This window comes from Oncorhynchus nerka, linkage group LG27, assembly GCF_034236695.1.
Source record: "Oncorhynchus nerka isolate Pitt River linkage group LG27, Oner_Uvic_2.0, whole genome shotgun sequence".
Taxonomy (NCBI): domain Eukaryota; kingdom Metazoa; phylum Chordata; class Actinopteri; order Salmoniformes; family Salmonidae; genus Oncorhynchus; species Oncorhynchus nerka.
This window is the reverse complement of record NC_088422.1, coordinates 53,589,701-53,608,427: the sequence shown is the minus strand read 5'-3', so window position 1 is coordinate 53,608,427 and position 18,727 is coordinate 53,589,701. Positions and strand designations below refer to the sequence as shown.

At 42.7% G+C, this 18,727-nt stretch overlaps 1 protein-coding gene across 1 annotated transcript in view; it reads left to right on the top strand.

The window, feature by feature from the left end:
* The window catches only part of LOC115112013 (solute carrier family 12 member 2-like), a 42,671-nt gene that overhangs the window by 14,679 nt on the left and 9,265 nt on the right, over positions 1 to 18,727 (top strand). Inside the window, exons 9-15 of the mRNA XM_029638646.2 lie at positions 483 to 567; positions 696 to 847; positions 2,103 to 2,210; positions 3,812 to 3,935; positions 4,112 to 4,213; positions 12,388 to 12,543; positions 12,791 to 12,890. Coding sequence (XP_029494506.1) covers positions 483 to 567; positions 696 to 847; positions 2,103 to 2,210; positions 3,812 to 3,935; positions 4,112 to 4,213; positions 12,388 to 12,543; positions 12,791 to 12,890 — 827 coding nt within the window. The remainder of the gene's footprint in view (positions 1 to 482; positions 568 to 695; positions 848 to 2,102; positions 2,211 to 3,811; positions 3,936 to 4,111; positions 4,214 to 12,387; positions 12,544 to 12,790; positions 12,891 to 18,727) is intronic.

Here is an 18,727-nt window from a genome sequence, read left to right as displayed (position 1 = left end):
CTTTAGAAATGTAGTGAAGTAAAAGTACAGCTACCCCAAAAAACGACTTAAGTAGTACTTTAAAGTATTTTTACTTAGGTACTTTACACCACTGTTGTAACCCTAGGTTAGGCCAAAACTCCATCACACCAAAACAGGCAAACATTTCAGGCGGTCTTTTCAAACAGCTCTTACACTAAAAGGGCATTATCATTATTTTCACAATTGCACAGTATTATTTCAACCTCCATAGTGTGGTGATGTATATGAAACACAGGGAAACCTAGTTTTTGAATTCACTGGGCCTTTAAAGGAATACTACTGTACACTCGAAAACTAAATTTTAGCATTTTGTTCATTAGTCCACTGTTAATATAATCCCTAGAAAGGGTGCATGTCAGCAGTGACGTTTTCAAGATGGGGCACTTTCAATATAGAGAAAAAACTTTTCTTTTAATGTATTCACAACAAAACATTGAGAAATATTTTGTTCTGTCCCCCAGGATCCTCAGTCAGCCATTCCAAAGGGCACTCTTTTGGCCATCCTTATAACTGGAATTACTTATGTGGCAGTGACTGTTTCTACTGGTAATCTTTCTCTTTATAAAATGAACATGAAGTTACAGTCGCAAGACGAGTACACTGTTTAAAATGAATAAAAATTCCACAATTAGTTAATTGAAGACTCAAGTTAATATTCTCATCCTTTCTTACAGGATCTTGTATCCTTAGAGACGCCACTGGCGATCACAATGATACCTCCAGTGTCAGTGACTTGAACTGCACGGATGCTGCCTGCACACTTGGTTATGACTTCTCGATTTGTAAGGAAGGAGGCTGCAAATTTGGACTTATGAACGATTTCCAAGTATGTCTGGGCCTGGGGTGATGTGTAGGATTCTCTTAACATTGACATTAACATACACCTCCAATAATTATTAACCTCACATGATGTAACAAAGTTTAGCCAGAGAGCCTACAACTTAAAGGGATAGTTCACCCAAACTACAACACTGCATATTGGTTTCCTTACCCTGTAAGCAGTTTATGGACAAGGTAAGACACCTATCTTGCTTTGGTTTTGTTTACCTGGTCGCTGTCAGGAAGAAAACCAATACGTAATTTTGTCATTTAGGTGAACCTTCCCCTTTAAAATAGTCTCACGCATTATAACCCCCACCCCGATTCTGATTGTCATTCAAACTACTGGTAGAAGCAGGTCTCCTACCTCTGCTGAAAGTTGACCTCTAGTCTAGCACAATGCTCTGCTTGGATGTTTTCAGATATGCTTTTTTCCCAAAAGGAATTATTCTTTAAAATAGTCACCTGGCATAGAGCCTTATAAAAGAGAGGGTAACCTTATATGATCATTTAACACCATGGTAGTTGTTTGATGTGGAGCGCTGAGAATTTGATTTGGGTTAGTGTTGGGCAATTTAGTGATAAAATGGGCTGCAAATAATTATTCTGTCTCTCACGGCAGTTCAGAAGCTGCATTTCTCTCACTACGCTATTCTCCTTTCTGCTTGAATTTTTGACAATAGATGTAGGGGCTTGCAGTGTTAGTTAGTGGTAAACAATGGGAGCTGGGATAATAGTGCTTGTGTTGTGAGTCACAAGGCATTCTCTAGGTCTTGAATGAGACCATTGACAGCAACCACTGTGCGTAGGCACCCACCCTCTTTGTGACACTGATATCATAGGCAAGTGGTACAGGGTTACCCAGTACCAAAGCCAAGTGCACTTACATGGCATTACTGACAAAGGCACTTGTCGATTGGTTTGCACGGCATACATAGAGTTGAACAATACACCTTGCTGTTGTTGTTTTTTTGTTATGAATACACACTGTAAGCCTTTTACAAATTGGTCATGGTTAGCACTAATCTTTTTGTATTTTCTGAAATGCTCTTATACCTTGAGGTGTTTTGCCATGACTTTGCATGACTTTCTCCCCACTACCACTAATGCTTAGCAACCCTATGGTACCCTCTATAACATTTTGCATTTCAATCTTTTCAATAGCTGTAGTTTAATCTCAGTTCATGAGAGAATGTGTGTGTTGCCTGATATCATTGAAGGTGCCAACTAGTGAAGTAACGTCTAGGCTTGTTGTTGGCTAGGTCATGAGTTTGGTGTCTGGGTTTGGACCTCTGATCACTGCTGGTATTTTCTCTGCCACGCTGTCATCAGCCCTGGCCTCTCTCGTCAGTGCCCCAAAAGTCTTCCAGGTGAGAACCCTCCTTCAGTATTTGTTATGTTTCGAGTATTTTCGAGGAGTACATTTTTAGGGCCGGTTTCCCAGACACAGATTGGGCTTGGACCTAAAAGCATGCCAATGGAGAATATACTGTATATACATTTCTTCATATGGGCAGAATATTGTAGAAAATAAATAAATAAACATGTGACAGCTGGCTGGTCGCTCTGTGATCAATAAGCTACCATTTTTTCGATATGAAAAGGAGACAAAAATATAACTGACCTGCACTGCACATAGGAAAGTGTCCAGATGGCTGTGAGATAATTGACCAGTAGGCAAAGTGCGCATGTTCTGAAAGCTTCATTCGAATCAATCATGAATACACTAAGAAACCTAGTTTATGAGATGGTGCGCTAATAATGGCAGCACCACTTTATCAAATGTTCATAATGATAATTTAAGCCATGCCGTGAAAACAGTTTTTATGGGCACACAAATCCAAAACGATGTATGCAATTGCAAAATCGAACGCTTTTACCCGAAAGTCACCTAACTTGCTTAGTTCTTCAATAGGCTATGGGTAGGCTAATTTACCTACTTGTTAGATGTGCATTTGGTGTCCAGCTGTTAGGTTAGGCCTAGTGTTATTGTCAACCATCATCAGCTAATCCAGGATTTTTCTGAATGACAGTCAAGTGACAAACAGCTGTTGTGAGATAGCATACGATGCAAAAACAGTTATGTTGATTATCTGCTTGATTTGCAGCAGGGTCTACAAGATGTAACAAAGAAAGCATCAAGGTAATGAGTTAATGTTTTCATATGTTTCTGTGCGTCGGATTGGACACTGAAGGCTATTGTGTGCAATAGTGTAAGATAGCCTAGGCAAACACCCAATGGTAATTTCCTATCTATCATTCAGGACTTTTAATGAAAACAAAAGAGTAGCCTAGTGGGCTTGTAAACAAACTGATTTGGTGAATTTGAATGATGTAAATAATGATGATGATGGTGAGAGCCCAATAGTAGATGGACTCCGATCCCTTTAATCATAGAGGCTATTGTTACTTTGTGTCTCTAAAATCATAATGTTGCTATTGCTATTGTCATGTGACAAAGAGTATTTTTTCAATTGAAACAACCAAATATCAGCCTTTTTCACATGAACTGTTTATTGTCATAAATTCGGTAGCCTATGCTACAAAATATAATATTCTGCCCATAGCCTAAAGAACAGCTACATGATTTAATGAAAAGCAGCAAAGAAACACAACATTGTTTCACATTCTTTAATAAAAGACTCAGAAACAGAAACAGGCAATCGGCTACAGCTCTCTTCACAGTTTCCCGCCAAATAGGCAGACAAGGAAACTAAATATCTCGACGACCTTGAGTGTGCGGGGGTCTGAACGCAGCGTAGTACATTCCACAAAAAGTTTTGCTCAACAAAAAGACACGTATGCGGCTTAATCTGTGTCCGGGAAACTGCCCCTTAGAGATTATTTAAGATATCCAATATTATGTCAAAAACGAGTATACGGTATGTCCAGTCAATTGAATTGGATGTTAGACCTTTCCCGTTTTATATGCTTGGATTTGGTTTCTCAATGTATTTGTGTGGCTGTTTAGGCTTTGTGCAAGGACAACATCTACCCAGGGCTCCATGTCTTTGCTAAGGGATATGGAAAGAACAATGAACCTTTACGGGGCTACGTCCTCACCTTCTGTATTGGTCTGGCCTTCATTCTTATTGGTAGGTTATTTTGTACATTATTGAGCATTATGGGTAATGAAGTCATTCTAGTTTCCAAACTGGCCAACAAACAGATTACTACAGTGTACAAAATGCTTGAAAAGATCCACTTCATTCTTTCCCTGTCACTCATGTATCAGTCTATTTATAGTTTTATTTGTGATTTCTCCCCTTAGCTGAGCTGAATGTCATTGCTCCCATCATTTCAAACTTCTTTCTGGCCTCATATGCCTTGATAAATTTTTCTGTGTTCCATGCATCTCTGGCCAACTCTCCAGGTAAGGATTGGTTTTGATATATGTACTCTCCGATATATTCACTTTTCATTCAAATGAATCGTTGCCCTTTACACTCGTAGCCATATACTGGTTGAAAATGGCAGATCTGACTGATAAATCCTAAATTGGAATGCAGCGGCTGTACAGTAACATGCTATACATCATCACGGTAACCCAATTTCAACATAAACAAACCTTGTGTAAAATATGTTGAATTTGTACGTTTAAAACAATGTCAGATCTTCAACATTATATCCACTATCAGAAAAAAACAATAGGCTGGGCAGCACCTCCTACTGGAAAATGTATCTATAGTTACCCTTTGGTTTCCCATCCTGGGTTTTAATCAAGTCCTGCTATGATATTTGTCACTGATTATTACCAATGTACTATCATGAGAATAATTTTTTAGAGATCTCCACTTCCAAACAAATAGATTCACTGTTGCTATTGAAGTCATTCCAAAGGGTAGGTTTAACAAAGCAAATTAACCAATGTGTTTCAAGCTCTGGTTTATTTAACTTGTAATGATATTTAGTGATATTGAATTGTGGTTGGTTGTCAACTATATTTTTAGTTTACATTGTTTGCTAAACTGATAACAGACACAAATGAATGCCAGAATTACATGAAAAACATTTAAACTGGTGGAGGTCCAAACAGTTGGTGCTCTACCCTGAATGACGGGTCGCCACTGAGTCATTGAGGCTCAGATGCAACTATCCAAGCAGTAGAAACAGCTCCTTTAAAAGCTGATACTTGGTTGTGTTGTCAACCAAACACAATTCAACATTTTCTTTGTAATACAGTAAATAAATAGCCTAAAGTCAAAGCTATCTTACAAACTAATGTAGCATTCAACCTTAAAATGAGTAAGACATTTAAGGCCACATTTTCAAATCAAATCAAATTGTATTGGTCACATACACATATTTAGCAGATGTTACTGTGGATGCAGCAAAATGCTTGTGTTCCTAGCTCCAACCGTGCAGTATATCTAACAATTCACAACAATACACACAAATCTAAAAGTAAAATAATGAATTTAAGAAATATATAAATATTAGGACGAGCAATGTCGGATTCACTAAAATGCAATGTCGGATTGACTAAAATACAGTAGAATAGAAACAGTATATACATATGAAATGAGTAAAGCAGTATGTAAACATTATTAGTGACTAGTGTTCCATTATTAAAGTGATCAGTGATTCCATGTCTATATGTATATAGGGCAGCAGCCTCTAAGGTGCAGGGTTGATTACCTGGGTGATAGCTGGCTAGTGATGGCTTTTTAACAATCTGATGGCCTTGAGATAGAAGCTGTCTCTCGGGCTCAGCTTTGATGCACCTCGACTGACCTCGCTTTCTGGATGATACTGTAGTGGGATGAACAGGCCATGGCTCGGGTGGTTGATGTCCTTGATGATATTTTTGGCCTTCCTGTTACATCGGATGCTGCAGGTGTCCTGGAGGGAAGGCAGTGTGCCTCCAATGATGGGGCTCAGATGCAACTATCCAACCACACCCCCCTCTGGAGAGCCCTGCGGTTGTGGCCGGTGCAGTTGCCATACCAGGCAGTGATACACCCCGACAGGATGCTCTCAATTGTGCATCTGTAAAAGTATTTGAGGGTCTTTGGGGCTAAGCCAAATTTCTTCAACCTCTTGAGGTTGAAGAGGCGCTGTTGCGCCTTCTTCACCACACTGTCTGTGTTGGTGGCCCATTTCAGATCGTCAGTGAATGTTTACACCGAGGAACTGGAAGCTTTCCACCTTCTCCACTGCGGTCCCGTCAATGTGGAGAGGGGCATGTTCCCTCTGCTTTTTCCTGAAGTCTACGATCAGCTCCTTCCTTTTGTTGACGTTGAGGGAGAGGTTATTTTCCTGGCCCTCACCTCCTCCCTGTAGACTGTCTCATAATTTTTGGTAATCAGGCCTACTATGGTTGTGTCGTCTGCAAACTTGATGATTGAGTTGGAGGCGTGTGTGGCCACGCAGTCACAGGTAAACAGGGAGTACAGGAGGGGGCTGAGTATGCACTCTTGTGGGGCCCACGTGTTGAGGATCAATGAAGTGGAAGGGTTGTTTCCTACCTTCACCACCTGGGGGGCGGCCCGTCAGGAAGTCCAGGACCCAGTTGCACAAGACGGGGTTCAGACCCAGGACACTGTGCTTGATGATGAGCTTGGAGGGGACTATTGTGTTGAAGGCTGAGATAGTCAATGAACAGTATTCTTACATAGGTATTCCTCTAGTACAGGTGGGATAGTGCAGTGTGCAGTGCAATGGCGATTGCATTGTCTGTGGATCTATTGAGACGGTAAGCAAATTGAAGTGGGTCTAGGGTGTCAGATAAGGTAGAGATGATATGATCTGTAACTAGCCTCTCAAAGCACTTCATGATGACAGAAGTGAGTGCTACAGGGTGATCTGCAAATGCTCTAAGAGCACGGCTAGGGATGCCCCCTGGGCCGGCAGCCTTGCAAGAGTTAACACGCTTAAATGACTTACTCACGCCGGCCACAGAGATGGAGATCCCCCAGTCCTTGGGAGAGGGCCACGTCGATGGCACTGTGTTATCCTCAAAGCGGCGAAGAAGGTGTTTAGCTTGTCTGGGAGCAAGACATCGGTGTCTGCAACGTGGCTGGTTTTCCCTTTGTAATTTGTGATTGTCTATAGACCCTGCCACATGTGTCTGAGCTGTTGAATTGCGACTCCACTTTGTCTCTGTACTGACGTTTTGCCTATTTGATTGCCTTACGAAGGGAATAACTACACTGTTTGTATTCAACCATTTTCCCAGTCACTTTGCCATGGTTAAATGTGGTGGTTCATGCTTTCAGTTTAGCGTGAATGCTGCCACCTATCTATGGTTTCTGGTTTGGTAGGTTCTAATAGTCACAGTGGAAACAACATCCCCTATACACTTCCTGATGAACTCAGTCACCGTGTCCGTGTATACATCAATGTTATCATCTGAGGATAACCGGAACATATCCCAGTCCGCTTGATCAAAACAATCTTGAACCATGGATTCCAATTGCTCAGACCAGTGTTGAATAGAACTTAGCACAGGTACTTCCTGTTTGAGTTTCTGCCTATAGGAAGGGAGGAGCAAAATGGAGTCGTGATCTGTTTTGCCAAAGGGAGGGCGGAGGAGGGTCTTGTAGACATCCCAGAAGAGAGAATAGCAGTGGCCGTGTGTTTTCCCAGCGCGAGTACTACAGTCAATGTATTGATAGAACTTTGGTAGCGTTCTTCTCAAAAGTGCTTTGTTAAAATCCCCAGCTACAATAAATGTAGCCTCAGCAAATGTGGTTTGCAGTTTGCATAAAGTCCAGTGTAGTTCCTTGAGGTCTGTCGTGGTATCGGCTTGGGGGGGAATATACACAGCTGTGACTATAACAAGAGAATTCTCTTGGGAGGTAATACGGTCGGCATTTGATTGTGAGTTATTCTAGGTTGGGTGAACAAAAGGACTTGAGTTTCTGTACGTTATCACAATCACAACATGAGTGGTTAATCATGAAACATACGCCACCGCTCTTATGCTTCCCAGAGAGTTCTTTATTCCTGTCTGCGTGATGTACTGAGAACCCAGCTGGCTGTATGGATGGGGACAGTATATCCGGAGAGAGCCATGATTCTGTGAAACAGAGTATGTTACAGTCCCTGATGTCTCTTTGGAAGGAGATCTTCGCCCTGAGCTCGTCTACTTTATTGTCTAGAGACTGAACATTAGCAAGTAATATACTCTGAAGTGGTGGATGGTGTGCCTGCCTCCTGAGTCGGACTAGAATGCTACTCCGAATACCTCTTCTCCGCCAGTGGATTCTTGGAGGAGCCTCTAGGATATGTCCAATTGCCCTGGGGGGTTGGAACAAAGGTTCCAATTCGGGAATGTCGTATTCCTGGTCGTGGTGCTGGTGAGTTACCAACGATCTGATATCCAAAACCAATTTCCAGCTGTATGTAATAACACAAAAAACGTTCTGGGATAATAGTGTAAGAAATAACACACAAACGAAACGAAATACTGCAAAGTTGCTAAGGAGCTAGAAGCAGAGCTGCCATGTCTGCGGGCGCCATCTTGGTGTTTTGAAGTTTAGATGTTACTGTAACTATACATTTCTTCTTATGTAATCATATACAGTGTGCATGTTCAAGATAGCATGCAAAGGTTGTGTCAGGTTTGTGGATATCTTCACAATTGCTGTAATAATCTGTGAGTAATCTCAAACAGAATTGACCTTGCACCATGTACTTTTAATGTCACCTCAACTGCAATCCAGGTGATTTGGTTATAAATAAACAAAATATCTGACATTGTCTTCCCATTTGAACTTTGCTGTGCTTTTATATGGTTGAAAGCGCAGTGATAGACATTTGGTGACAACTAAACCAAAAATCTAACATTGTTTTTCCATTGGAATTTGGTTGTACTTTTAGATGGTTAAAAGCACAGTGATAACGAGTGGCATGTATTCATGGATGCCAAGGGAACCCAGGCCTCCCCCAAAATGACCATGAAATAAACATACAATTATTTAGCTTTCCTCTCTCTGTGTTTCATCATTTTCCTTCAATTCGCAAGTGGCTGAATGTATCTCACCGGAGAAAGCAACAGCACCCCTCTTGTCTCTGTATGTGTAGGCCATCTATCTGATGCTGTCTATTCCAAAACAGTATGACATTGTTGCCGCCCGAAGCATTGAATGCAAGGGAATCCAGTGAGCATATTGGCCTCCCTTGACAAATTGTTTATTTAAAGAATAGCCAATCAGCGTTGAGCTAAACTGAGTGAGCTCAACTGTAAATGGTCCTGGCGCACCAAATAAAGTGTTACGGGAAGACAGTTTGGACTTGGCCTCACTCCTATCAAATCGCATTGAGAGCATGCGTCATTGACAGAAATAACTTAAATTGTTTCATCTCGTTGTCTTCCGGTGGCTAGCTAGCTAAAATGGTCCCTTTCCTAAATTAGCCATGGATGGAGATATGGATTTGGACTTGTGATTTTACTTAATTCTCCATACTGGCCAATGATTATAATAGCGATTCTGATCCAACCAGTAATTCATACATTGTGCCCCTGGCCGGAGAGAATGGGAGTTCAATATGTAGCTAGATGTAGAAGGCTAATGATAACTAACTAACGTTGCCCATGAAAGGAAGTTAGGCTAGCGAGCAAGCATTTTAGCCTGGTAGCCTAAGACAACAAAAAATAAAAGTGTGTATTGTATGAAAGAGTGATAGACCATGGCGTCAACATGAAAGAGAGGAGGATGGCATTGGCGTTTCTCTGCAAGTAGGGTGAGTCAACATGGTTTTTCTACTTGTACGAACATGCACGCACACAAGCACAGAAATCAGATACATGGACAGCCACATCATATTTTGCTTACTTTGACTGAACTAAATTGTTTTTGGTATCTTTTAGTTGTCACTGTATTACACTAAAGGTGATTTGATGATGTTGAAATGTTGAAGTTGATGGTGCTGGAATAGTGGAGGCAGCTCCTGTTTTCTTTGCGACTTGCGGTAACTCTCCGTGGTTCTAAATCAATAGTTGTTAAGTGGTACGAAAATGTCGGAAACATTAACTTGCTTGACCATTCTGTAGGTCATGTAACTGTTTGTTCCATGTAATATGCTTTGTGGACTTCAATGGACAGAGGTGTGGTTGAATTTATTCTGTCACTGTGTCTACTTATTGTCTCGACCTTTAGGCTTACAGTTGAAGTTGGACACACTTTTTTCAGTTCTGCCAACAAATCTTCTATAGGATTGAGGTCAGGGCTTTGTGATGACCACTCCAATAACTTGACTTTGTTGTCCTTAAGCCATTTTGCCACAACTTTGGAAGTTTGCTTGGGGTCATGGTCCATTTGGAAGACCCATTTGTGATCAAGCTTTAACTTCCTGACTGATGTCTTGAGACGTTGCTTCACTATATCCACATAATTTACCTGCCTCATGAAGCCATCTATTTTGTGAAGTGCATCAGTCCCTCCTGTAGCAAAGCACCCCCACAACATGATGCTGCCACCCCCGTGCTTCACAGTTGGGATGGTGTTCTTCGGCTTGCAAGCATCCCTCTTTTTCCTCCAAACATAACGATGGTCATTCTGGCCAAACAGTTCTATTTTTGTTTCATCAGACCAGAGGACATTTCTCCAAAAAGTACGATCTTTGTCCCCATGTGCAGTTGCAAACCATAGTCTGGCTTTTTTATGGCGGTTTTGGAGCAGTGGTTTCTTCCTTGCTGAGCAGCCTTTCAGGTTATGTCGATATAGGACTCATTTTACTGTGGATATAGATACTTTTGTACCTGTCTCCTCCAGCATCTTCACTTTGCTGTTGTTCTGAGATTGATTTGCAGTTTTCGCACCAAAGTACGTTCATCTCTAGGAGACAGAACGTGTCTCCTTCCTGAGCGGTATGACTGCTGCATGGTCCCATGGTGTTTATACTTGCGTGCTATTGTTTGTACAGATGAACGTGGTACCTTCAGGCATTTGAAAATTGCTCCCAAGGTTGAACCAGACTTGTGGAGGTCTACAATTTTTTGTAGATTTCTTTTGATTTTCTCATGATGTCAAGCAAAGAGTCAATGAATTTGAAGGTAGGCCTTGAAATACATCCACAGGTACACCTCCATTTGATTCAAATTAAGTCAATTAGCCTATCAGAAGCTTCTAAAGCCATGACATAATTTTCTTGAATTTTCCAAGCTGTTTAAAGGCCCAGTCAACTTAGTGTATGTATACCTCTGACCCACTGGAATTGTGGTACAGTGAATTATAAGTGAAATAATCTGTCTGTAAACAATTGTTGGAAAAATTACTTGCGTCATGCACAAAGTAGATGTCCTACCCGACTTACCAAATCTATAGTTTGTTAACAAGAAATTTGTGGAGTGGTTGAAAAACAAGTTATAATGACTCCAACCTAAGTGTATGTAAACTTCTGACTTCAACTGTAGGTTGTAATCATATTGATCAACATCTCAACCAAATATTACCCAATTATATCCACGTTGAAATTATGTGGTGTGCCCAGTGGGCTGGCTCTTCTCTTCCCAGCACTGGATGGGTTTTGACTGATAGCCCTTCTGAATTTGAGCACCTAGTGCGACAAGAAGTTTCCCCCATCTCTCCCGCTAATTGGGCAACTTTAAAAAATGTTTTTGTTGTCTGAGTGAGGGAAATGCTGCAAATTAAGTGGACTATTTATTTTGCTAAACACCCTTGAGTCCAAATGTGCACTTCACATTTCCATATCATAAAACTCAAGTTCGCCACGGCACACACACCTGAATGCAATCATGACTCTTTTCTATGCTCACCAAAATTATTATCTGTTTCCCTGAATTGCTTTGTGTAAGCTTAACACTGTAATATCCTATTTTATAACTTAGCTAGGCATGTTGGCAATAGAACAAGCTTTCAAATGATTCCCAACTGACCCAGATTGCGATTTATAATGGGCCGTTTTTGGATTGTGTAAACAACAACAGTAATTGTGTGATGGTGGGGATGCCGGGTTGTGTTCCAAACAAAAAAACTACAAGCGTGCTTGCTCTAGATACTCAACGGCACAGCTAGGAGTGTTCAAAAGGCACCTTATAGTTGAAGACTCTTCTTTGAGTCATAAAAGTGCATTAAAATGACTTAGGAACTGTGCACACTTTGGAGAGGTGTTTGGCCACTTGGCGACACTAGTTAGTCCTCTCACTCAAACCTTTGTAATTTTTTGTCTTTCCAAGAATATTCTTATCATGTATCCAGAGTATTTTCAGATTTCGCTATCAACAAACGCTGTGAAAAGTACAATAAATGTAAAATGCACATAAATTCAACAGTGTAATGTTTGGATTCATCATTGTGTCAGGTGAACTGTCTCCACCTTTTGGTCTAATAATTTTCCCATTATCTCCAAACTTTTCCCTTTCAATGGCTACCATGGTTATGCAAATACTTTTATATTTCTTCTGTAAGAAACATTTCAATTCAGCCCTGTCCCTATAGGCCAATTCCCGCGAGTGTAAAGGGTTAAATGACGTTCTTTTTACACACTTATGTCACTACATATATATTCCCAGTCTGTGTTTTGTCAATATGAATTAATTGTTAATGTTCTGTTCTACTGTACTCTCTCCCTTCTAAATAGGATGGCGGCCAAGCTTCAAATATTTCAATAAGTGGGTCTCGCTGGCTGGAGCCGTGCTTTGTTGTGCTGTCATGTTTGTTGTAAACTGGTGGGCCGCCCTTATGACCAATATCATTGTCTTGGCTCTCTATGTATATGTCAGCTATAAGAAACCAGGTAAATGGTCCTCTTCTCACATAGTATTTGAATGTAATCTGGGACAGAAAAGTATGGCCAATATTTTCTCTTTGCTGTAAGAACACTGTGTCTTTATCATACACACATATTATAATACTACATGTATTTTCACTATATTCTAGTGTTGATGTCGGCTGTTGTTACACTTCTGTTCAATATTCGTCTCTAATCTATTGTTTTATTTTTTCTTCATTCTTTTTTCATTTTTCATTTTATTCCCACACAGATGTTAACTGGGGCTCCTCCACTCAAGCCTTGATCTATAACCATGCCCTGACACACTGCCTCCTTCTCACTGGTGTAGAGGACCACGTCAAAAACTTCAGGTAGCACAGCAGCAGGTCCTTTTAGAGGAGCATCAGCGTAACTGTTACACATCATACTGCACACTACTAAAAAAATACCCACGTACTATGGAATGAACCCTGCACCTTGACGTTGTGTACTTCAGCAACAACATTCAATGTTCAACATCAGGGCCCATTTATACCAAGTGTCTCAGAGCAAGAGTACTGATCTAGGATCAGGTCGCCCTGTCCATTCATTATCATCTAAAATGCAAATTCGGGATCTTAAATGACTCTTTACCATTATCTTAAATTACTCTTTTATTTCAGTCTTTATCAAGTTAAACAAAAACTATACATTGTACAATGCTCCACAATATGTGAAAGTGTATATGTTGGTATTGTGCTTCCAATGAGTGGTATTATACAGTGGACGGTTAGAGGTGTTATGGTGCGTGCATAACCAAGCGGTAACTAATTTACCACATTTGGGAAAAATACACCTGAATGGCCCTACACAACTGGTAATTATGAGTTAAATCAGACATGAATCCCATTGTGACGGGGGAATGGAAGCTTGTTGTGTGCAATTGAATGCAAGATTCACAAAATAAAATTAACATTAACGTGTAGAATTTTTGTAGCCCTTTAAATTAGGATGTGTCATGTACAATACAAATGCATTCTGACTAAATATATTGTAGCGGCGGCAACCTATTAGAAGTATTGGGGGCGTGGCTTGTTGGGAGTGTAGTGCTTTTTGGCCTCCAACGAGACGGATTTTCAAGACAGTAAAAAGAAAGCTAGAGATAATATTTTCGCCCTGCAGAAATCTAATTAGTATCGTAAAAAAAGTCACCATAAAAAGTTTTTGTTGCATTTGTCGCACTTCTGCATCTGCGGTGAAAGGTGACACAGCTAGAGTGGTGTTTGTCAGACCTTGAGACATCCCAAAAATCGGTCTTCTCACAAATTTCTCACAAACACGATGGTGTTCTTTGTTTTGCTCTACGACACCCACAAGCATCTTGGGACTCGTCTGAAGTCAGTACAGACGATCTGCAAACTTCTGTCTGTAGTGTCCAAACAGTTTGGGCTACACACTAATATGTGCAAAGGTCAGAATCTCACGGACAAGTACATGTCGGTTGTTTTGCTCTAGGATGCCTACAGGCCTCACAAGACTCATCTGAAGGTACCCCGGTACCAGTTTAAAAAATGAATGGAAGTACATGTATTAGGAGACTGTTTAGTGCTAAAAATAAGGGGTTAAATACATGTAGAAAAAATATATATATATCTCATGTTTCCTGATCTTCTTATATCTCTCAGCAGGGAAGTCACTAGAGATTCATGGATAGGGGGCTAAGCCTCTTTTAGGGGGGTCTGGGCTTACTCTCACTTATACAGCTCGCATGTTGATCTCTGCATGGCACAGAAGCCTCTCTTCCTGCATGACCCTTTAAGATATCATGAATAAAATGTATTTATGCCTAACAAAAGTAAAACATATGCTGTACAAATTTAACTGAAAGCTTAATATCTACATGCTTTTTTTTATCACTAACCTCTCAGCCCTGTCAGCCTCCAGCTTCTTTCCCTCATTCTTACATTTACATTTACATTTAAGTCATTTAGCAGACGCTCTTATCCAGAGCGACTTACAAATTGGTGCGTTCACCTTAAGACATCCAGTGGAACAGCCACTTTACAATAGTGCATCTAAATCTTTTAAGGGGGGGGGGTGAGAAGGATTACTTTATCCTATCCTAGGTATTCCTGAAAGAGGTGGGGTTTCAGGTGTCTCCGGAAGGTGGTGATTGACTCCGCTGTCCTGGCGTCGTGAGGGAGTTTGTTCCACCATTGTGGGGCCAGAGCAGCGAACAGTTTTGACTGGGCTGCGCGGGAACTGTACTTCCTCAGTGGTAGGGAGGCGAGCAGGCCAGAGGTGGATGAACGCAGTGCCCTTGTTTGGGTGTAGGGCCTGATCAGAGCCTGGAGGTACTGAGGTGCCGTTCCCCTCACAGCTCCGTAGGCAAGCACCATGGTCTTGTAGCGGATGCGAGCTTCAACTGGAAGCCAGTGGAGAGAGCGGAGGAGCGGGGTGACGTGAGAGAACTTGGGAAGGTTGAACACCAGACGGGCTGCGGCGTTCTGGATGAGTTGTAGGGGTTTAATGGCACAGGCAGGGAGCCCAGCCAACAGCGAGTTGCAGTAATCCAGACGGGAGATGACAAGTGCCTGGATTAGGACCTGCGCTGCTTCCTGTGTGAGGCAGGGTCGTACTCTGCGGATGTTGTAGAGCATGAACCTACAAGAACGGGCCACCGCCTTGATGTTAGTTGAGAACGACAGGGTGTTGTCCAGGATCACGCCAAGGTTCTTAGCGCTCTGGGAGGAGGACACAATGGAGTTGTCAACCGTGATGGCGAGATCATGGAACGGGCAGTCCTTCCCCGGGAGGAAGAGCAGCTCCGTCTTGCCGAGGTTCAGCTTGAGGTGGTGATCCATCATCCACACTGATATGTCTGCCAGACATGCAGAGATGCGATTCGCCACCTGGTCATCAGAAGGGGAAAGGAGAAGATTAATTGTGTGTCGTCTGCATAGCAATGATAGGAGAGACCATGTGAGGTTATGACAGAGCCAAGTGACTTGGTGTATAGCGAGAATAGGAGAGGGCCTAGAACAGAGCCCTGGGGACGCCAGTGGTGAGAGCGCGTGGTGCGGAGACAGATTCTCGCCACGCCACCTGGTAGGAGCGACCTGTCAGGTAGGACGCAATCCAAGCGTGGGCCGCGCCGGAGATGCCCAACTCGGAGAGGGTGGAGAGGAGGATCTGATGGTTCACAGTATCGAAGGCAGCCGATAGGTCTAGAAGGATGAGAGCAGAGAGAGAGAGTTAGCTTTAGCAGTGCGGAGGGCCTCCGTGATACAGAGAAGAGCAGTCTCAGTTGAATGACTAGTCTTGAAACCTGACTGATTTGGATCAAGAAGGTCATTCTGAGAGAGATAGCGGGAGAGCTGGCCAAGGACGGCACGTTCAAGAGTTTTGGAGAGAAAAGAAAGAAGGGATACTGGTCTGTAGTTGTTGACATCGGAGGGATCGAGTGTAGGTTTTTTCAGAAGGGGTGCAACTCTCGCTCTCTTGAAGACAGAAGGGACGTAGCCAGCGGTCAGGGATGAGTTGATGAGCGAGGTGAGGTAAGGGAGAAGGTCTCCGGAAATGGTCTGGAGAAGAGAGGAGGGAATAGGGTCAAGCGGGCAGGTTGTTGGGCGGCCGGCCGTCACAAGACGCGAGATTTCATCTGGAGAGAGAGGGGAGAAAGAGGTCAGAGCACAGGGTAGGGCAGTGTGAGCAGAACCAGCGGTGTCGTTTGACTTAGCAAACGAGGATCGGATGTCGTCGACCTTCTTTTCAAAATGGTTGACGAAGTCATCTGCAGAGAGGGAGGAGGGGGAGGGGAGGAGGATTCAGGAGGGAGGAGAAGGTGGCAAAGAGCTTCCTAGGGTTAGAGGCAGATGCTTAGAGTGGTAGAAAGTGGCTTTAGCAGCAGAGACAGAAGAGGAAAATGTAGAGAGGAGGGAGTGAAAGGATGCCAGGTCCGCAGGGAGGCGAGTTTTCCTCCATTTCCGCTCGGCTGCCCGGAGCCCTGTTCTGTGAGCTCGCAATGAGTCGTCGAGCCACGGAGCAGGAGGGGAGGACCGAGCCGGCCTGGAGGATAGGGGACATAGAGAATCAAGGGATGCAGAAAGGGAGGAGAGGAGGGTTGAGGAGGCAGAATCAGGAGATAGGTTGGAGAAGGTTTGAGCAGAGGGAAGAGATGATAGGATGGAAGAGGAGAGAGTAGCGGGGGAGAGAGATACCATCCGAGTAGGGGCAGTGTGGGAAGTGTTGGATGAGAGCAAGAGGGAAAAGGATACAAGGTAGTGGTCGGAGACTTGGAGGGGAGTTGCAGTGAGGTTAGTGGAAGAACAGCATCTAGTAAAGATGAGGTCGAGCGTATTGCCTGCCTTGTGAGTAGAGGGGGAAGGTGAGAGGGTGAGGTCAAAAGAGGAGAGGAGTGGAAAGAAGGAGGCAGAGAGGAATGAGTCAAAGGTAGACGTGGGGAGGTTAAAGTCGCCCAGAACTGTGAGAGGTGAGCCGTCCTCAGGAAAGGAGCTTGTCAAGGCATCAAGCTCATTGATGAACTCTCCGAGGGAACCTGGAGGGCGATAAATGATAAGGATGTTAAGCTTGAAAGTCTTGTCTGCTGTGTTTTGACATGTATCGTTACTAAACTCATATTTACAATAACTCAAGGCTTAATATGTGATGATCAGTTTCAGTTTGGATTTGTTTGTTTGAACTGGTAAAATCTTCATTTCTCACCGGATTGGCCTTCGACAGAGCTGCTGGCACTGCATCTCTCAAAGAATATCCGTATATCCTTCTAACGTTAGTCGTTAGCTAGCCTACAGTTGAGAAATTGAGGATAATACAATGACATTGTGATCAACACTATGTCACCTTTTCTACACATGACCCACTGATAATTGTTTTGCAATGGCCTACTGAATGAAAGCAATGGAGTATGAAAAGATATGTGCATGATGTTACGTCATCTGTCTCATTTATAGCCTGACACAGATAGCAAAACTACGTTAAATATAATGTTAATTAGATATCATCGCCACATGACTTATGTCGAATTTTAAAGACACCGTAAACATTAACGTTAGCTATCTCGCAACGTCTATTACACTGTAACTTACAGTTACATCTTAAATAAGCATGTCACATTCAAAAAACATCCTGTGGCGTACTGCATCAGCATCAATTAGCCCCCGCGATATGCAACTTTTCAGGGAAGTCAGGAACCAATATACACAGCCAGGAAAACAAAGGCTAGCTTTTTCAAACAGAAATTTGCATCCTGTAGCACTAATCCCCAAAAGTTTTGGAACACTGTAAATGTTTAAATGTTTATTGAAATTCTCGATTATCGTAGATTTATCAGCGGTGACAGTGTTTCCTAGCCTCAGTGCTGTGGGCAGCTGGGAGGAGGTGCTCTTATTCTCCATGGAGAATAAGAGCACCTCCTCCCAGCTGCCCACAGCACTGAGGCTAGGAAACACTGTCACCGCTGATAAAACACTGTCACCGCTGATAAATCTACGATAATCGAGAATTTCAATAAACATTTATCTACGGCTGGCCATGCTTTCCACCTGGCTACCCCTACCCTGGTCAAGAGCTCTGCACCCCCCGCAGCAACTTGCCCAAGTCCCCCTCTCCCCCCACTTCTCCTTTACCCAAATCCAGATAGCTGATGTTCTGAAAGAGCTGCAAAATCAGTTGGGCTAGACAATATGGACCCTCTCTTTCTAAAATTATCTGCCACAGTTATTGCAACCCCTATTACTAGCCTGTTCAATCTCTCTTTCGTATCGTCTGAGATCCCTAACGATTGGAAAGCTGCCCATCTTCAAAGGGGGAGACACTCGAGACTCAAACTGTTACAGACCTATATCCATCCTGCCCTGTCTTTCTAAAGTCTTCGAAAGCCAAGTTAACAAACCGATTACCGACCACTTTGAATCTCACCATACCTTCTCCGCTATGCAAACTGGTTTCCGAGCTGGTCATGGGTGCACCTCAGCCACACTCAAGGTCCTAAACGATATCATAACCACCATCGATAAAAGACAGTACCTTGCAGCCGTCTGCATCGACCTCGCCAAGGCTTTCAACTCTGTCAATCACCACATTCTTATCGGCAGACTAAATAATCTTGGTTTCTCAAATGACTGCCTTGCCTGGTTCACCAACTATTTCTGAGATAGAGTTCAGTGTGTGAAATCAGAGTGCCTGTTGTCCTGACCTCTGGCAGTCT